Raw genomic sequence first — 18,136 nt, 5'->3', positions numbered from 1 at the left:
TGCTCAGGTCCTGCTTGTGGTCTTCCCGTAGGCACCTGGTAGGCCACTGTGAGATTATGGGCTAGATGGGCCTTTAGCCTGATGCAGCAGGGCTTAGCTGAAATTAAGAGGGTTGGGATGAAGGATCAGAAGATGGGTTGTGGATTTCATTATGGATTCCCTGCCTTTTCCTTTATAGCATGAGCCCTTCTGTACAATATGGGTACTGGATGGTTGGTGACAAATGCAGTCACCCAATACTTGAAAGATCTACGTTGGCTCCCAGTACGTTTCTGAGCACAGTTCAAAGTGTTGGTGCTGACCTTTAAAGCCCTAAATGGCCTCGGTCCAGTATACCTGAAGGAGCGTCTCCACCCCCATCGTTCTGCCCGGACACTGAGGTCCAGTACCGAGGGCCTTCTGGCGGTTCCCTCGTTGCGAGAAGCCAAGTTGCAGGGAACCAGGCAGAGGGCCTTCTCGGTAGTGGCGCCCGCCCTGTGGAACACCCTCCCATCAGATGTCAAAGAGAAAAATAGCTACCAGATTTTTAGAAGACATCTGAAGGCAGCCCTGTTTAGGGAGGCTTTTAATGTTTAATTGTTTTATTTCATTTTTCTGTTGTAAGCCGCGCAGAGTGGCTGGGGAAACCCAGTCAGATGGGTGGGGTATAAATAATAAATTATTATTATTATTATTTTTTTATTATTATTTCTTTTCCCCATCCCTTGATAAGGTTTAGTCACAGAAAGCATGTGATGTGATACCAATGCACTGAGGCATTCCCTGATCCTAAGGAAAAAGAGTGTGGTTAGGAAAACTCACATTGCTGTTGTGAACTGAGATTTACTTGATGTTACTGCTTTTGGCAGTAGCCAAGTATTCACAGTATAATCTACTTCTATCTTTATTCCTGTGTTCCTATGTTCAAATCAAAACACATATTAGTTATTATGGGGCAATCAGCCTCGTATTACCAACATAAGTCAAATTAGTGCCAGAAGGGGTAAGAGTAAGCTGTCTTGCCAGGCTTAATGAGGTCACTTTCCCTTACCTTGGGAGGAAAATGGGTTATCAAACCTGTTGTTCAACCTCAAGTCTACCTGAGAAGCTCAGTGTGCAAAGAGCTTTGAGCTGGTTGCTTCAGCTCAGAGTAGCTTCCTATGTTTTGTAGCAGGAACATAATGTTGGATAATGATAGTTTTTCAGTAAGGTGATGTCACATCCAGCCCTATATTAGTAATCAGATTTGAAGGTATGTTTTAGTTACAAGTTAATACCCAGTAAAGGAAGACTTTTTCTTCATATGATAGTTTCACACTTCAAACTCTCTGAATTTAAATGGTTTCTGAAAAAGCTAGCCAGTTTTAGAAGGCTTCTTTGCAATAAATTCTTCTACACTGCAAGAGCTGGTTTAATTAACTAAACATCTGGTTTGCTACAATGCTTAAGAACAGAGAAGCACACTTGTTAGAGATTTTCTGTCAGAAGAAAATGTTTAGCACATTGCTTAGCTGGGAAGAGGACTATTTTTAGCATCTGATGGAGGATCAAAGCATGACTTGCATTCCTACACAAAAGTTTCATAAGCTAATCTTGTGTTGCTGACAATTAAAAAATTGTGAGAATACAGACTTTTTTTTAAAAAAAGAATACAGTCTTTAAAACTTCAATTAATTTTTATTAAAAATCATACTACAATGCTAAATTCAATATGCTTATCAAAGTACAGCTTATCTGAGATGATGTTCATATAGCAGGATCTCAGCTGTTTGAAAAATAGGTAGTAACGTTTTTGGATTCTCCAAGAGAAGAAACCCCTGAGACTGCATGAAGTAACTCAAACACAATTGTTTTCTAGCCAGCAAGTTAATTAGAGAATATGTTGTATTCTGTTACAGTCATGTTTATTGATAGGTTTCAGATCATGGATATCTCATTTTTGATCTGTAGTTATGTCTCAAAGGACACAGTAGCATGAATCATCTTCATGGTATTTGATGGTCCATGTACTGCACTTATTAGGCACATATAACGAAGTGCAAATAACTAGCTGCAAAAGCACATTAATTTATTGGTTTTTTACCTATTCTTTAGAGTGCCTTTTAAAGAAATTATTTTGCTCAGCCAATAAATTAATTATCTTAGATGTCATTATGCTAGATGTTCTAGTTCCTAATTCAGCATAGTTCTGACTTGTACAAATACATTCTGAACCACGCATAATTACTAACATTCTAGCCCTCAGCTTATTTTACCTTAAAGCAGGTTCCATTGATATCGTTCATGCTTATAGCCAAGGAAATATGTTTAGGGGTGTAGTACAAGTTTTCATGTTCCCAAAGTAGCATGGTGTGCCAGTCAAGAGCAAATAACCTGACATCATATAATTACTTAATTAGTTAATTTTATATCTTATCCTTCCTCCCAAAGGATCCCCGGGCAGCAATCTTCTTATGTATGAGAACAGTTTAAGGGGAAACTCAATACTGAAAGCCAGTCATTAGATTTAGAGGGAAGCAAAATTCTTCAACCAAGATTTGGTAGCAAAGGAAGAGTTCTGGCCAAAAACCATTGCCCCCCTAATATTTGCAATAAAGTGTGTTATTTTGCTTTCTTGATTATAATCTGCAAATTAGGTTGCCTTTTTTGTGCAAAAACTGCCTTGAAAACTTTTTTTTGGGGGGGGGGATGAAATATGTAGGAAAAACATCAGAGTAGTTTACAAAAATATAAAACAATGACACTATCACTAAAGAATTTACACCATAATTTAAAACGTACAGAAAGTTAAAACCACAATAGAATAGACTAAAACAAATTAAAACTTGTATAAGCTTTCTAAATATCTGGGTAGGCTTGTCTAAACAGGAATGTTTTCAGAAGGCCCTGAAAAGAGTACAGTGAAGGTGCCTGGCTAATATCAATAGGCAGGGAATTCCGAAGTTCTTACATATGCAGTGTGTTATATGGCACCTGTAAAAGTGCCAATTCTGCTGATTGAAGCAGTCAAGTGGGCAAATATGGGGTAAGGCAATCTTGTGGGTAAACCGGTCCCAAATTCTATCTATCTTGGTTTTGCCAATCTCTACCAGCCTTTAGGAACCAATACATTTTTAAAAATATGTTTCTTGGGTAGGGATCTAACATCACAGACACGTGCACAGAAATGCTGATGTATGGAGTTTTGCTGAAAATATCTGCAGGAAATATTCAGGAACGGGTGTTTTTTCTTTTTGACAACCTTCTGGTCTACTGCAAAAGAAAACACAGGTAAGAAACATGCACTGAAGACTGATACCATGTAACAAAATGATGTAGATTTTAATGTTAAAAATATTTCTTATCTTTTGATTTAGCTACTTTAATGTTAATATATGCATTTAATTTTTGAAATTATACACTCTGTAGAATGCAAAGCAACTACACTTAAAGATTTGGGGGGGGAAACAATAGGTCTGCAAGGTAACCTTCTTGCCTGTCTTTTCAAGCTTAACTTTATTATAATTTTTTTTAATCACAGCATACAGAGATGGACAGTAGCCCTTAAAAAAAGATTTGTTGCATCTGTAATATAATTAATTGGTAATAATGATTAATAGTCGTGATGATTCTGGAGTAAAAATAGCAAAGTCAATGTTTGAACATTGCTCTTTCCCCCCCTACCCTCACCATAAGACGACTGAAGAACAGCAAAGCATCAACAGAAGGCCATCGTTATCTCTTCCGGGGCAGAATAAACACAGAGGTGATGGAAGTCGAGAATGTAGATGATGGCACCGGTATGTGCATCCGAACCAAGGAGATAATCTAAAATGGTTGTTGTAACTAAATATAAATGCATCTTCTTTTTGAGATATTCTGTTGGTTTTGCATTTCTTTATATTTGCAGTAATCTATATAGGTTTAATATTAATGCAGTTGTTGTTTAGTCGTTTAGTCGTGTCCGACTCTTCGTGACCCCACGGACCATAGCACGCCAGGCACTCCTGTCTTGCACTGCCTCCCGCAGTTTGGTCAAACTCATGTTCGTAGCTTCGAGAAAACTGTCCAACCATCTTGTCCTCTGTCGTCCCCTTCTCCTAGTGCCCTCAATCTTTCCCAACATCAGGGTCTTTTCCAAGGATTCTTCTCTTCTCATGAGGTGGCCAAAGTATTGGAGCCTCAGCTTCACGATCTGTCCTTCCAGGGAGCACTCAGGGCTGATTTCCTTAAGAATGGATAGGTTTGGTCTTCTAGCAGTCCATTAATGCAGTAATTTGGCAGTAAAGGTAAAGGGTAGAGGGACCCCTGACCATTAGGTCCAGTCACGGACGACTCTGGGGTTGCAGTGCTCATCTCGCTTTATTGGCTGAGGGAGCCGGTGTTCAGCTTCCGGGTCATGTGGTCAGCATGAGTAAGCTGCTTCTGGCGAACCAGCGGTACCTATTTATCTACTTGCAGTTTGACGTGCTTTCGAACTGTTAGGAGGGCAGGAGCTTGGGCCAAACAATGGGAGCTCATCCCGTCTCGGGGATTCGAACCGCTGACCTTCTGATTGGCAAGCCCTAGGCTCTGTGGTTTAGACCACAGCTCCACCCGCGTCCCATTTGGCAATAGTTAGCAGAAATTAAATAAAGATTATAAAAATAAGAAGAGTTAAACAAAGGCATGTAGTCTATTCTATGCGCTGCTGTGCTGAGGCAGTATAATTAGTTAGTGGTAGTACACTCTGAGGAGAAAACATTCATTAAGCATCTAGTGGGGCACTTAGCTGTTTCAGACCCCGTAAAGTCTATTTTATTATTTGAACTGTCCATCAATAGGTGTTTCTTAGCATTGGAAAACCACAACAGCAGCCCAGATCTGCCTGTGCTGTTAAATACTATGTCTGCATCATAAGCAAAGATGATGAGGAATTGCAACAAAATCAGAATTTCATGCCATACTTTGCATGTTTGGACAGTATATCTTGCCTCAGTGGACATCTTCCTCTAAATGACATTAGCTGATCATCAATTGCAACGTTCTTATATGCCAAGATTCATTGTGAGAGTGTCTTTGGGTTGTATCCAACATGGCCTCTATTGAACTTAATGGACAATGACTAACGTTAATTTCAATGTGTCTGCTCTAACTTAGTTGGATACAACCCTTGATAAATGTATTTCACATTTCACTCTCAGGGAGAAGTTTATCTCCCACATTGATTGTTTGGTGTTGAGGTAGATAATAAAATCTGAGGACTCTATTGATTATTTTAAAGGAGGGCAGTGTATGTGCCGGTAGTGTTGGGGGTAATTTTTCTGTCTCAGGGTGGGATCAGAAAATACTTTGTGTGGCCCAGAAGGTGTACTTGCTAATCATTCATGCACATCCTCCAAAGTTTCCTTTGTGTTACCTTTTTCTAGCTGATTATCACAGCAGTGGTCACATAGTTCTCAATGGTTGGAAGATACACAACACAGCAAAGAATAAATGGTTTGTGTGTATGGCTAAAACACCTGAAGAAAAGCAAGAATGGCTGGAAGCTATTCTGAAAGAAAGAGAAAGGAGAAAAGGTGAGAGCATAAATTTTAAATTGTGGGTTATTTCTAGGCAATATCACACTTGGAGGAGAATTGGCTTTGTGTCTCCTATCTGAGGATTTCCTCAGCCTGAGCCAAGTAGAATTCAACCCCCATTATTTCTTTCATGACTTAATTGACACACTTTATTCTGCTTCCTTTGGGGATCTGAGCTGGCATTCTTACCAAAAAATATGTTGGAGATTCCTTTCTTCCATTCGCCATTCATGTTGCCCCCTGCCTATTTAGAAAATAATAGGAGATAGAATAGGAACACACATTCATGAGATGATGGGGCAATGTAGCATGGGAGGGGGGTAGATTTAGAAGACTACATGAAGGCTCTTTCTCAACTTGTAAAGCTTGGAGTATTTTGTCTCAAAACTGAAAAAAAGAAAAGAAAATAGAGTCCTCTAAATTTTTGAATGGTTTCAAAATACATCAGCATTTGCTACTGTATAACAATGGTTTCTTAAGCAGTAATAAATAGGTGCCTGGACACACAACAATTATAGGAGCAACAGAAATGCTTGAATAGGAAGTTGTTGAATTTTATCAGCAAATTCCACCTACAAAGTCCTGGGGGACCATGATTTCCCTGCAGTTGAGGTGCCACTATAATGAAAGGTGTTTGGATCATCCATCAATGGCAACATTAGGTGAAGGAATGTGTTTTGGGTCTCCCATGAGGCTTGTGTGAGTACTGTGGGTTTAATGCACAAAGAAGCCACTGTATAGAAAGGAATCAAGACACTGGAGAAAGGCTTTGGCAAAAACAAGACAGTAAGAGCAGGATGATCTATCACATCAGTTCTCAAGACAGAAGCTTTTGAAACATCTTTCAAATAATTCTTATATTTACAACCTTTATTCCCCCCCCCCGCCATCTCCTGCTAACTATAACTGAAACATCTGTGTAAACACCTCTTTTACAAAGCAGGATGCCTTAATTGCAAGCAGAATTGCCGATGATTCATAAACAGCACAGTTTGCAACAATTCAAATGCTTTTGCTAAAAGTAGCAGAAAACAGCATTCCATTCGACGTGAATAAAGAGAAATTTTAATTCCTTTGTTTGCTTCATACGACAGCATTGACCAAAATTCTGCTCACTTCCCTGGATGCAAACGAATTGAAATGTTTGCACATGGATAACTGGAAAGGAAATTCAGCTGACTTTCTGAAGTAGAGATCTTGTGATCTTAAATGCTGTTACTTGAAAAAAGAAAGGGAGATGAGGGGAAGGCATATGATCTCTCATATCCCTGCCCTTGTGTTTTTTAAGTGATGAGGATGTCATTTCCCTAATTTTCTTGCTTTTAACTTTCAGTCCTTTGCAGATATTTAATGCTTACTTTTGATTAGCCAGTAACCTTAAAGAATAATTACATTTTTAAAAAAATTAATGGTGTTTTTGTGTTTTAACATGTACAGCATGTACAACATGATGTGGCAGTATAGAAATACTTTTATAAATAAATAAATAAATAAATAAATAAATAAAGTCTTCTTCTATCTGGTTTAAAATTTCTCCTGCTTGTATTACTCAGCTGTATTAAGAACCAAGTGCCACTTCCTTGCAGAGTTATTCCACTTGGAATGTAAGCTGAGCTTCTGACATGTTCAAATCAGCAAGGATTGTCTCCCCATGGTATTTGAGTAGTCAGTAGAACTATCAGGCATCCTGGAAACCATATGACCCAGGTCTCCTCGCACTGTTAAGAGTATATTTAACAGCATCCCAGGTGCAAAGAAACCTGGAACATGCTCTGTCCACATCCCTACTAATTACCCAGGTGCCCTTTTCAGTATTCTAGGCATAAGGGAACAAAGGAGACCTGGTTGTTCATGGTGCTGCCACCACTGACAAATGAATTTGGGATGAAGGGAAGGGGTGACAGTTCATGGGTGAGGCATTCAGGGGAAATGTTTGGGCCCCTTTTCTGCTCCCAATTATGCCATTGGGCATGTGACACAATTTCCAAGTTTGGAATTTAAAAACTGTGGAAAATTAAATCTATATTTAACAGATTTATACAGTGGAACCTCGGTTTACGAATTTTCGGTTTACGAACGCCGCGGTCCCATCGGGAGTGGATTAATTCACTTTCCATTACTTTCAATGGGAAAGTTTGTTTCAGTTTATGAACAGACTTCCGGAACCAATTACACCCATGCTTCGGGTTAAGTACGCTTCAGGTTAAGTACTAGAGCAAGGACTTTTAGATGTGCAATGGAAATTCCCTGTCCTCTCTTCTGCTCAACCCCACATGACCCCTAAATCTGTTTTGGGGCTTCTCCAGAGAAGATTCAGGGCTTGTGCAGGGAGAGGAGGGTGGAGAATTTACACTGCACAGCTAAAAGTCCTTGCAGTAGCAGCAAGTCAAGAAATATAGCAGCTAGGCTGTAGTTTGCAAAGGTGATTCTTTCATAACAGAAGCTGATACCAGGTTTTGTTTGTACTGTTTTTATTTGATTATGAACTTCTGACCCTTCCCTCATTATCTAATTTTGACAAGCTGGTACTGTAGCTATTTTCTGGTTTTCCTGGCGAACCCACAGGTAGACTGGTACTCAGCCCTTTTGGACTTTTAGAATCACTGTGAGATGAGTTCACTGTTGAATGGTGATGACTGAAAAGACTGTAGCCATTATTGCATTTGGCAGGGATCCTGCCCAGATCAGCTGTCTGAGATCTGAATACCAGTGGCTGGAAACCACAGGAGGGTTAAGCTCCTGCTTATGTGCTTCTCACAAGAATCTGGTTCACCACTGTGATAATAGGATGTTGGACTTGATTGGCCATTGGCTTGATCCAGCAGGCTCTTCTTTCTTTGTTATGAAGTCTTTACAACTGGAAATGCAAGGCCTTAGAGAACCTCTTGGGCATTGCACTATTTCTTTTTATATACACAAAAATTGATTGCATATATCACTTTGTTGGAAATGGTTCAAATGCCACTCTCAATAACATTACCATTCCAGTTTTGTTATAAATGCCAAAGAACCTATATCTTATAGCTAATATGTATGTTTGTATCTGATAAATCCACAGTTACAAAAACCTGGAAACATTTCAAATAAAAAAATAACTTTGTTTTTGTTTTTCAGGACTAAAACTAGGTGTGGAACAAGATACTTGGATGATGATCTCTGAACAAGGAGAAAAACTTTACAAAATGATGTGCAGACAAGGAAATTTGATCAAAGACCGGAAGAGAAAATTAACCACTTTCCCAAAATGCTTTCTTGGAAGGTATGTGTTTCTATTTCTATTTTGGGTTTCACTTGACTGAAACCTTGTTTTAGCTAGTCTTTGCCATTCTAGTTAGTTAAGAAGAAATCAAGAGGGCTATATCTATGAAACATGGATTCCTATGTTAGCTAACCAAATGGTTCTTAAATGATTATGTAAGTCAGCAGACATGATAGTTCTTTAAGATAGAATATTTATGAGACAAATTAGTACAATTTGTGTATGTAAATGTCCACCTGTTGCCTCCGAAATATTGAAGTTGAAATCACCATTTTATTTCATGCACCCAAAATAATGGATTCTTCAGTTGAGATTCCTGCATTGCAGGGGGTGGACTAGATGCTTCTAAGGGTCCCTTCCAACTCTACAGTTCTATGACAATTGCCCTGTGCCAATGTCCTGCTTGGGCACTTCCCATAGCTATCTGGATGGCCAATGGAGAACAGGATAAAACTTAGATTAGACTAAAATTTAGATTAGACTAAATTTAGATTAGATTAAAATTTAGACTAGACTAAAATTTAGTCTAATCCAGCAGGCAGCAGGCAGAATAACAAAAACTGACAGGAGCCCTTCTTTCAGCCTCCCAGATTTTTGCTGAAGGTGCCAGGCTGAAGTTTCTCTATGCAGGTCTCAAGGGCTAGGAGCAAAGAGCATTTCAAGTTGAGATTACCTGTTTATTAAACACTAATCTGCAGGCAGATTAGATGACACTGGTTCCTTAATAAACATTCACTCCGATTCATTCGCAGGGAAGCTAGACAACATAGAAATTTCTTTTACACATAAACCAAGGTTGATGTTTAATGTACTTACCTTTACATTAACTGTGTAAAAGAAAGTGCTATCCTACAATTTCCACTTAAATTTGTGTCCCTATCCTTGTTTCAAAAAGTTCAATCCTTTGGGGAAGTGGGTTTGTTGTCCAAGAACTCCATATAAGCTTTAATTGCACGATCTGAATTTGCAGGTATGTGGTAGAATCCCATCTGAAAACAGTGATAGTTTGGAAGCCCCCAAACGTGCAACTAGAGATTTCTTTGGAAGGCTGACCCTCTAAAATTATAGAGTCTAGAAGATGCATAAGAGCCAGGCATTAACCAAATACATTCACCAACTACAGGCTCTTGGGCTTTAGCACTTTACTTGGAGGTGGCTAAACTTCATTTGGCTGGAGGAAGAATTCAGTAAACATGAATTTTGAAGCAATTACCTGCTCTGCACCTCCCTGACTGAAGTGTGGATCAGATGTGGGTTCAGTTCAGAATCTACACACTGTATCAATTCCACAGTTATGTGGCTGAGTGTGCTGGAGTCTCTTAAAAATAGTTATGATGATGCGGCTGTAGGCTGGCTTTCTTCTTTTTTACATTCAGAACAGCAAGTCTGAAGTAGCTGGTATGTGCATTGCTGCACTTAAAGCCTTCACTTTCCCTGAAGCGACATATACTGATGACATGACTCTCAAGGAAATTGTATGGGGGCGTGAGGGCAGCCATGCTTTTTTCTCTGTATAATCTCCCCTGGAGTTGTGGCATGTTATCAATATACATTGCTCCAGGGAACTGAAGGCTATTTATGTGCAGCAATGCACACACTAGATACTTCAGGTGGTGGCAGCTCTGAAAGTGAAAGAGCCAGGTTTTGGTTACTTCATAAATATCTTTTAGGAGGCTCCATACTGGACCCTGCTTAGCTTTGCAAATGTGCTAGCAGTTTTATTGCTGCCTCAAGAATTGAACAATCAAAACAAAAACAGCATAAAATGAAAACTGAAAGACAGCAAACTACACTTATCCAAGTTAATGAGATAACCCACACTAATCTGTGTGCTAGATTCTTTTCATAGTTCATAGTGCCATGTTCCTATATCCCATAGCTGCCAAGTTTTCGCTTTTCTCGCGAGGAAGCCTATTCAGCATAAGGGAAAATCCCTGTAAAAAAGGGATAACTTGGCAGCTGTGCTATATCCTTATCTATATCATAGCTTGTTGCTGAAGGGAACAAGGGATCTAGATTTGTGGAGGAGTTGTATGAATTCTTGAATAGTAAATTTAAAAACCAAACCAAGCTTTGTTGCTTCCATAGCAATCTTGATTCATATGAAGTCATTATTTTTCTGCCATTTTAATGTTAAAATATGCTAAAATAATTCTTTGTTTTTCCCCTAACTAGTGAGTTTGTATCCTGGATGTTGGAAATTGGGGAGATCCACAGACCCGAAGAAGGTGTTCATCTTGGCCAGGCTTTACTAGAGAATGGCATTATACACCATGGTAATTATACCCCCTCCCCTCAAGTATGTGAAGGTAACTGTCTCCATGTATATCACATGGAGACAGCTACCTCGCATTTGGAATAACAAGGATAAGATCCAAGATTCCTCATAGATGACTTAAGTACAGCTCTCAATAATAGTTAGTGTAGAATTGAAGGCTGGTGAAATGCTATGGCGGGAGGCTTGTTGATAGCATGCACACGAAAGCTCATACCTATGACAAACTTAGTTAGTCTCTAAGGTGCTACTGGAAGGATTTTTTTTAAAAAAAGACAATCGGAGTTTGCTAACAATGGATATGTTTCTCTATTGCCTGGTGATAGTTAGGAAATGCTGGATAGAAATCTACTACAAATATGCTACGTTGTTTATTGACACCTTACTAATAGAGGAGGTTTTCTCTAGACAGGATGAAAAAATGCATACAGGCAATCCATGTTTGGGCGGGGGATATGTTCTAGACCCCCACAAGTGTTGGTGGGACCTGCGTAAAGCATTCCACCCTGCCCCACCCCTGTTCCGACCTTTCAGTGACATTTTAGGGTCACTTCTAGGTTCAGTGCTGTGCATGCATGCTCGGATCACGTATCAGTCGGACATGTTGTTGATTGCATTTTGCAACAGCAGATTCCTTATGTTCAGTTATTGCACAATTTCTAATCTGCTTCACCTTGTAGTTTTTCCTTCATTATCTACTTAATTAAACCCAATGTGACTTTTTATCAAATAACCCAAAATGTCTATTGCCGGTATCAGGATTACATCTTATTTAAATTGATTGTACTCAGTGGACAATTAAAGCAAAAGAGGGAGGGAATGATGTTTGGATGTCCATAAAATAAAGCAATAACACAGAGAAAATTCTGAATTTGTATAATAATTCATATACTGTACTTTGTTGGAAGTGTATAATAATTTCTTATGTCAGACTATATTTAAATATACTATATAAAATTTTTGTTTAAAGAAATAACTTTCCTTTTAAATTATAATCAGAATTCAATCCTAGATTGACCCAATAGAAATTTAATGAATATTTTATCGGCTGTTTTGATGGAGTCATTACTTTAGACAGAACATAGAAGTTTGAGCCAGACATATTACTTTTATTACCAAGTGGACCCAGCTGTGTTGTCCACAGGAATAGAATTCTTAAAATAAAGTTGAATGAACCATCTGCTCTTCAATTGAGAAAGGACGTGTGTTTGTGAAGGAGTCAGGTTCACATTACAAACGCCCAACTTTAATTATACATTTTAAGGAAAAAATAATTAGTATTATTATACATGCACACTGCATTAAGTATTGTTTGCTAAAAACTAAATAAACTCAGACCTATTACAGAAATTGCAGGCATTATTTTTTGCTTGTTTTCCTTAATATGTCATAATCACAACTAATGAATGCAAGTATGCACTCACACACTCCCTAACCCCCCAAATTTCCTCTTGGAAAGCTTGCTTCAAGCCATTAATTAGTAAGCAAGCAAGCAAGCACAGCTGCCTTTTAAGAAAAAGCATTTTCCTCTGCTGATATGGAAGGCAAGTTGATAAATACCAGCCTATAACTACAATGGGAAGTTTCATACCACTTAATTTCTTTCAATATTAGAGGTGAATCAATCAATCAACTTCAGAGATCCGACTGTATATACTAATGGATTCTGAATAAAAGGAATCTGGGAACATGGCAGAAAACTAACTGAAATGCAACCATATAAGGTTTCACCAGCAGGTCTTAGGGTGGGTTACAACAATTTAAAATTCAGTATCAAAAATAGTTTAAGCAAATTAGAGTAACAGAAATAGAGACGGTTCTGAGAACATACATCTTGGGTGATAAAGCACTTGATTTTGTTCATCTGTCTTTTATGTTTGCCTTTGCTTTAGTTACTGACAAACATCACTTCAAGCCTGAACATATGCTCTACAGATTCCGTTATGATGATGGCACATACTATCCGAGAAGTGAAATGCAGGATGTAATTTCCAAGGTATAAACCTTATAATGTCATAAAGGTAAAGGTAAAGGGACCCCTGACCATTAGGTCCAGTCGCGGACGACTCTGGGACGATTCAGAATGTGGATTAGCCTCAGGCTTGCTCATGCTCAGAGTTGAGTCTATTCAGTAGGCCGATTGAAATTTTAAATTTGTCTACCTTTCTAGCATTCTAAAAGCAATCTAGCTTTTTAAAAAATAAAATTTCCGTGGTCCACCAATGTGTTTTGAATCTACTATACCTACAGAGGTGTACTCTAAACATGACTAAGGTTGGATCCAACCCAGTATTAGTTTGGATTAACTGGTTTTGAACAAGTGCTTATTGGTTGCTGTTTTGTATTTGAACATCGGTTTAGCATTAAACCTGTTTATATCTCTTAACAGGGTGTAAGATTATACTGTCGCCTGCACAGCCTGTTTACTCCTGTGGTAAGGTAGGTCTTGTTTTCAGAGCTTTTGCTTCAGAATGTTAGATAGTAGTTGCTCCCCACATAGGCAGGGCAAAAGATTGATTAATGTGTTGGTGATGGAGAGTAAGGTGGACTTGTTGCAACAGGGAACAACTGTGACAATGGCAATCTGTTGGCTTAATCATGGGATATGTTATGTGTGATATTCAATAAATGCCAAATATGTCAATTTCGGATTGAATTATTTTGTATGTTTTATTTCCTTAGAGATAAAGATTACCATCTAAGAACCTACAAATCTATAGTCATGGCTAATAAATTGATAGACTGGCTAATTGCACAGGTAAGAAAATGCTCTGAAGCACATAGCCTTGATTAGCAAATGGAATGTCTACTAACTGCTATTATCAATACAGATTTTCCTATGATGTATAAATTAACTTGTAGCTCTATATACACCTCAAGGCCAACATCAGTGTCTGGCATCATTGGGAAACTACCAGGGCCACAGTACAATGCTGATGCCCACCCTGTTCCTCTTTTATTGGATTGTTTCCAGTGCTGCATGGGCAGAGTTCTGTGCTGGACCACTAGGGGACAAGATTTTTGACCTGCCTCCCTTCGTGGGACCCTTATAAGGAGGCGCATCCCCCTATGGATTTATTTCTGCTCTCTCCTTTGCCTTTTGGTGGGAACATGAATATGTTGGGGTTTTAGTCTTTTTGAAATGTCATTATTTTGTTGCCTTCAGTTTTTGTAAGTTGATTTCTTTTTGTACCCAACACTATTTGTGCTCTGAGTAGAATGGACTTCCAGTTCTGCCAGGAGACTTCACTGTTCTCTTCCCCCAACACTGCAGCTGTCCACATGGAGATTTTGGAGCCATGTAGGCGGCTGCAGGGGCCATGGTGAAATCACCACAGAAACAGAAGACTATTCCACTTGTGCAGCATTGGATACCATCCAAAATAAGTATGTTAATAAAGGTTATTGTTCCCCAACAGAGATATCTACTTTTTATCAGTAACACTCTAGGACCGATACAAGGCTTCTAAAACAATGGATTTATATGCAACCCACTTTTTGTACATGCTGCAAAAGTGATACATGATTGTTTTTCCTGATTTAGAATTGTTGCCTGTGATATTTACATTGAGGTACATATTATTTATTAATAGGGAGATTGTAGGACAAGAGAAGAAGCAATGATCTTTGGAATAGCACTTTGTGACAATGGATTTATGCACCACGGTATGCAATTTTCATTCAAGTATTCCTTAATTTGTAAGTCTCGAACTCTTGAACCAGATACTCCAGCTTCCATCAGCAAGAGCCAGCATGGCCATGGATGATAGGAAGGCCACACTTTCCCCCTCCTTGTGTTTTGCTACTGAAAACCCTCACCTATGAAATACAGTACTTTTGTGTCTCAGTATTGCATGGCCAAAGAAGAGTAATGCCCAGGCTTGGTGGCCATCAATAATGTAAGGCTTGTGAAGCAAAATATTTTTTCCTGTACCTGGAACAATGTGGCTCACATGTTTGAGCCACCAATGTAATAAAGGTAATATTTATCCTACGTAAACTTTTGCATGGTATACCTTGTGTTTTCTTATGGGTGGGTACCGTGTTTCTCATATTATAAGACATGTCTTATATTTATTTTTTCCTCAAAAAAACACACTATGGCTTATTTTTAAGGGATGTATTATTTTTTCCCTCCTCCTCCTGCCACGGCCGGCATTGCTGCTGCGCCTATCACTATGTCTTATTTTCGGGGTATGGCTTATATTCCTTGAATGCTTAAAAATCCTGCTATGGCTTATTTTATGGGTATGTCTTAAAATATGAGAAACAGGGTATGTTCCAAAGCATGCCACAGATAGCTAATGTGGTCAACAGTACAAAATGCCACAAACACAGAATTCCTCCATTGTTGATTTATGTGCAAAAATACGTTTTCCATCACTGAAGTATTTCTGGAGTTTTAGAACATGCAGGTCAGGTCTCTGCTGTGAGGAGCATAAAATCTAGAATTTGACATAGGGGAAACAAGAGAGAAAGGGGGCACAGGGAAGTAATATGTGGTTGTTTCACTTGTACATGCTTAAGCAAAATCAGAATATCAATAGCAAAATGAGTTTGTGCCATCACAGAAAAATAATATTATTTTTATATCAAACAGTGCTGGAAAAAAGTGAGTTTAAAGATGAACCACTTCTCTTTCGTTTTTTTGCTGATGAAGAAATGGAAGGCTCAGACATGAAGCACAGACTCATGAAACATGATCTAAAAGTAGTGGAAAATGTAATAGCCAAATCACTGCTGGTAAGATTTTTTTTTAAATGAAGCATGTGCATGTATTAATGCATGTGTGTACGTATACACATATTATTTAATGTACACTTGATAGTTGGCAAACCAGTGTGGCTGGAATAGACACTAAATTAAGGTTACCAGATTTTTTTTTCAATGAATCCAGGGACACTTTTCAACTTCAATTGATTTTGTAGGGGGACTGATTTGTAAATCTGGGGACTGTCCCCAGGAAATGGGGACGTCTGGTAACCTTACACTAAATGACAGTGACACCACTTTGGCTTCTAGTAACAATGCTTGAACAAGGAAAACACCCAAGCTATGTGTTTGCTCCTTCAACAGACAGGACCTCCATTTTGTCAAGATTTAGTCTCACTTGATTGCACCTCATTTTCTAATTTAAATGTATTTTAAATATTTTTTCCAATATGTGTCAAACCATTTCCCTTTTACAGATTAAATCCACTGAAGGAAGCTATGGTTTTGGCTTGGAAGACAAAAACAAAGTGCCAATTATTAAAATAGTGGAGAAGGGATCAAATGCTGAGGTAATACATGCTAATTTATAACCATGATTATTTTACTTCACAGACATTCCTGTCAATACAAGGTTGTTATTCTGGCTTCATTCAAATTCTTAACTTTTGAATAAACTGAGAAATATTCCCTGAGTAGTTCCATTTATTACAGAGCCTTGAAGCTGAATGCACTTTCTTTGCCAGATGAAACTGACTGGATGTGAATGGCTTCTGTAATATAGCAGTTCAGGTTTTCAGTCAAAAGAATTAATATTTTGAAGGTACTGTTGGGCTTCTGTATGTTTCTGAGCTGTATCTACAAACCTAAATATTCAGTAAGTTCTGTGCTTTCAAATGCATATCTCTATAAAGCAAAGTGGTTTTCGATAAATGGAAAAAAGGTGAGTCAAGATAGGTAATATGGAATAATTTAAACTTTTTGGTCACTACTGTCAAGGCTGCATAAATATTATAAATAACAAAGTGATTCTTCCAATACAGTAATTCTAAATTTACAAAATAGAGAATTTTCTTTGACCTCCGGAAATAATGTGGATTGTGTAGATTTCATAGCTAAGGGCATACTCTCACATGGCAAGCATTTCAGCATCTTCCTTTGTGTAAAGGAAATTAGTACATCACTAGTTCTGTTAAAACAATTGTGTGTGTCTTATCTTTTCTTACCTAGATGGCAGGTATGGAAGTTGGGAAAAAGATCTTTGCCATTAATGGTGACCTAGTTTTTCTGAGACCCTTCAGTGAAGTGGATAACTTTCTGAAAGCATGTTTAAGCAGCAGAAAGCCCCTCAGGGTACTTGTGAGCACAAAACCCAGGGAGTAAGTTGTTACTTTGGTTTGGTAAATTGTGAACAGGGTGTGTTGCAAAGGCATGCAGATACAAAAGGAAAGAGGAAACACTCTTTTGCCAAATTTTAATGATCAGAATAGGGGGTAAAGGTTAATGGGTGAAAGGACTTACAAGAATTTAAGTAATTTAAATTATTTGTAAGGAATATCTAGTGTTGCTGATAATGATAATGATGAGACTATGAATCGATAATAAATAATAATGTATCAATATATCAGAAAATGTGATTAAGTATCTCTTTCTGTTTTGTTTTTTAACATTTTGTCAACACCAAATAAATATTCAATAGGTTAAACATGTGAAGAGGGCATTTTCTGGAATAAGCAGTGTTCCTTGATTATTAGGGAAGTTTTTAATTTTTGAAGTTTTATTCTGTTTTTAGTCCTCTGTTGGGCGAACCCCTGTCAGATGGGGTGGGGTATAATAATAATAATAATATTTTATTTTCATCAGTGCTTATTCCCCCTTCTCAAAAGCTAAGCTTCATGTGTAATTCATTGTTTGAGAATTTAGTAGAATTTTAAATAATAATAATAATTTTATAGTTATAGTTTTATTATTAGTAAATTGCTATATTCTGTGTAAAAATTGATAAATGTAATAAGCACACTGGTTTTGGACATTCCACCCATACGTTCTCTTGTACTCAGGACAGTGAAGATCCCCGACTCTGTGGATGGCCTTGGATTTCAAATACGAGGCTTTGGTCCTTCTGTTGTCCATGCTGTTGGAAGAGGTAGGCAGAGGGATATAGAAAGCTGTAGATGGAATTACTTTAGATATATGGCTGAGTCATATGATCAATACTTGATGGGTGTTTGCTTTGATAGTTGTTTTGCTATGAATAGTAGTGATGAAAGAAGATTATAGTGGTTTTCACACACCATATTAAACCATAGCTAATGTTTAACTATGGTTTTAACATGCATGAGTAGCAGACTGGTGCATGCTGCTCAGAGGTCC

At 38.1% G+C, this 18,136-nt stretch overlaps 1 protein-coding gene across 2 annotated transcripts in view; it reads left to right on the top strand.

The window, feature by feature from the left end:
- PREX2 (phosphatidylinositol-3,4,5-trisphosphate dependent Rac exchange factor 2) overlaps window positions 1-18,136 on the top strand; it is a 99,449-nt gene that overhangs the window by 33,162 nt on the left and 48,151 nt on the right. For both annotated transcript variants that reach the window (XM_035125054.2, XM_035125053.2), the window contains exons 7-19: window positions 3,116-3,249; window positions 3,655-3,758; window positions 5,367-5,516; window positions 8,634-8,778; window positions 10,954-11,054; window positions 12,946-13,049; window positions 13,443-13,492; window positions 13,736-13,811; window positions 14,647-14,719; window positions 15,654-15,796; window positions 16,243-16,335; window positions 16,994-17,142; window positions 17,824-17,909. In XM_035125054.2, coding sequence (XP_034980945.2) covers window positions 3,116-3,249; window positions 3,655-3,758; window positions 5,367-5,516; window positions 8,634-8,778; window positions 10,954-11,054; window positions 12,946-13,049; window positions 13,443-13,492; window positions 13,736-13,811; window positions 14,647-14,719; window positions 15,654-15,796; window positions 16,243-16,335; window positions 16,994-17,142; window positions 17,824-17,909 — 1,408 coding nt within the window. The remainder of the gene's footprint in view (window positions 1-3,115; window positions 3,250-3,654; window positions 3,759-5,366; window positions 5,517-8,633; window positions 8,779-10,953; window positions 11,055-12,945; window positions 13,050-13,442; window positions 13,493-13,735; window positions 13,812-14,646; window positions 14,720-15,653; window positions 15,797-16,242; window positions 16,336-16,993; window positions 17,143-17,823; window positions 17,910-18,136) is intronic.

Source organism: Zootoca vivipara, chromosome 8 (genome assembly GCF_963506605.1).
Source record: "Zootoca vivipara chromosome 8, rZooViv1.1, whole genome shotgun sequence".
NCBI lineage: Eukaryota > Metazoa > Chordata > Lepidosauria > Squamata > Lacertidae > Zootoca > Zootoca vivipara.
This window is presented reverse-complemented; position numbering and strand designations above follow the sequence as displayed.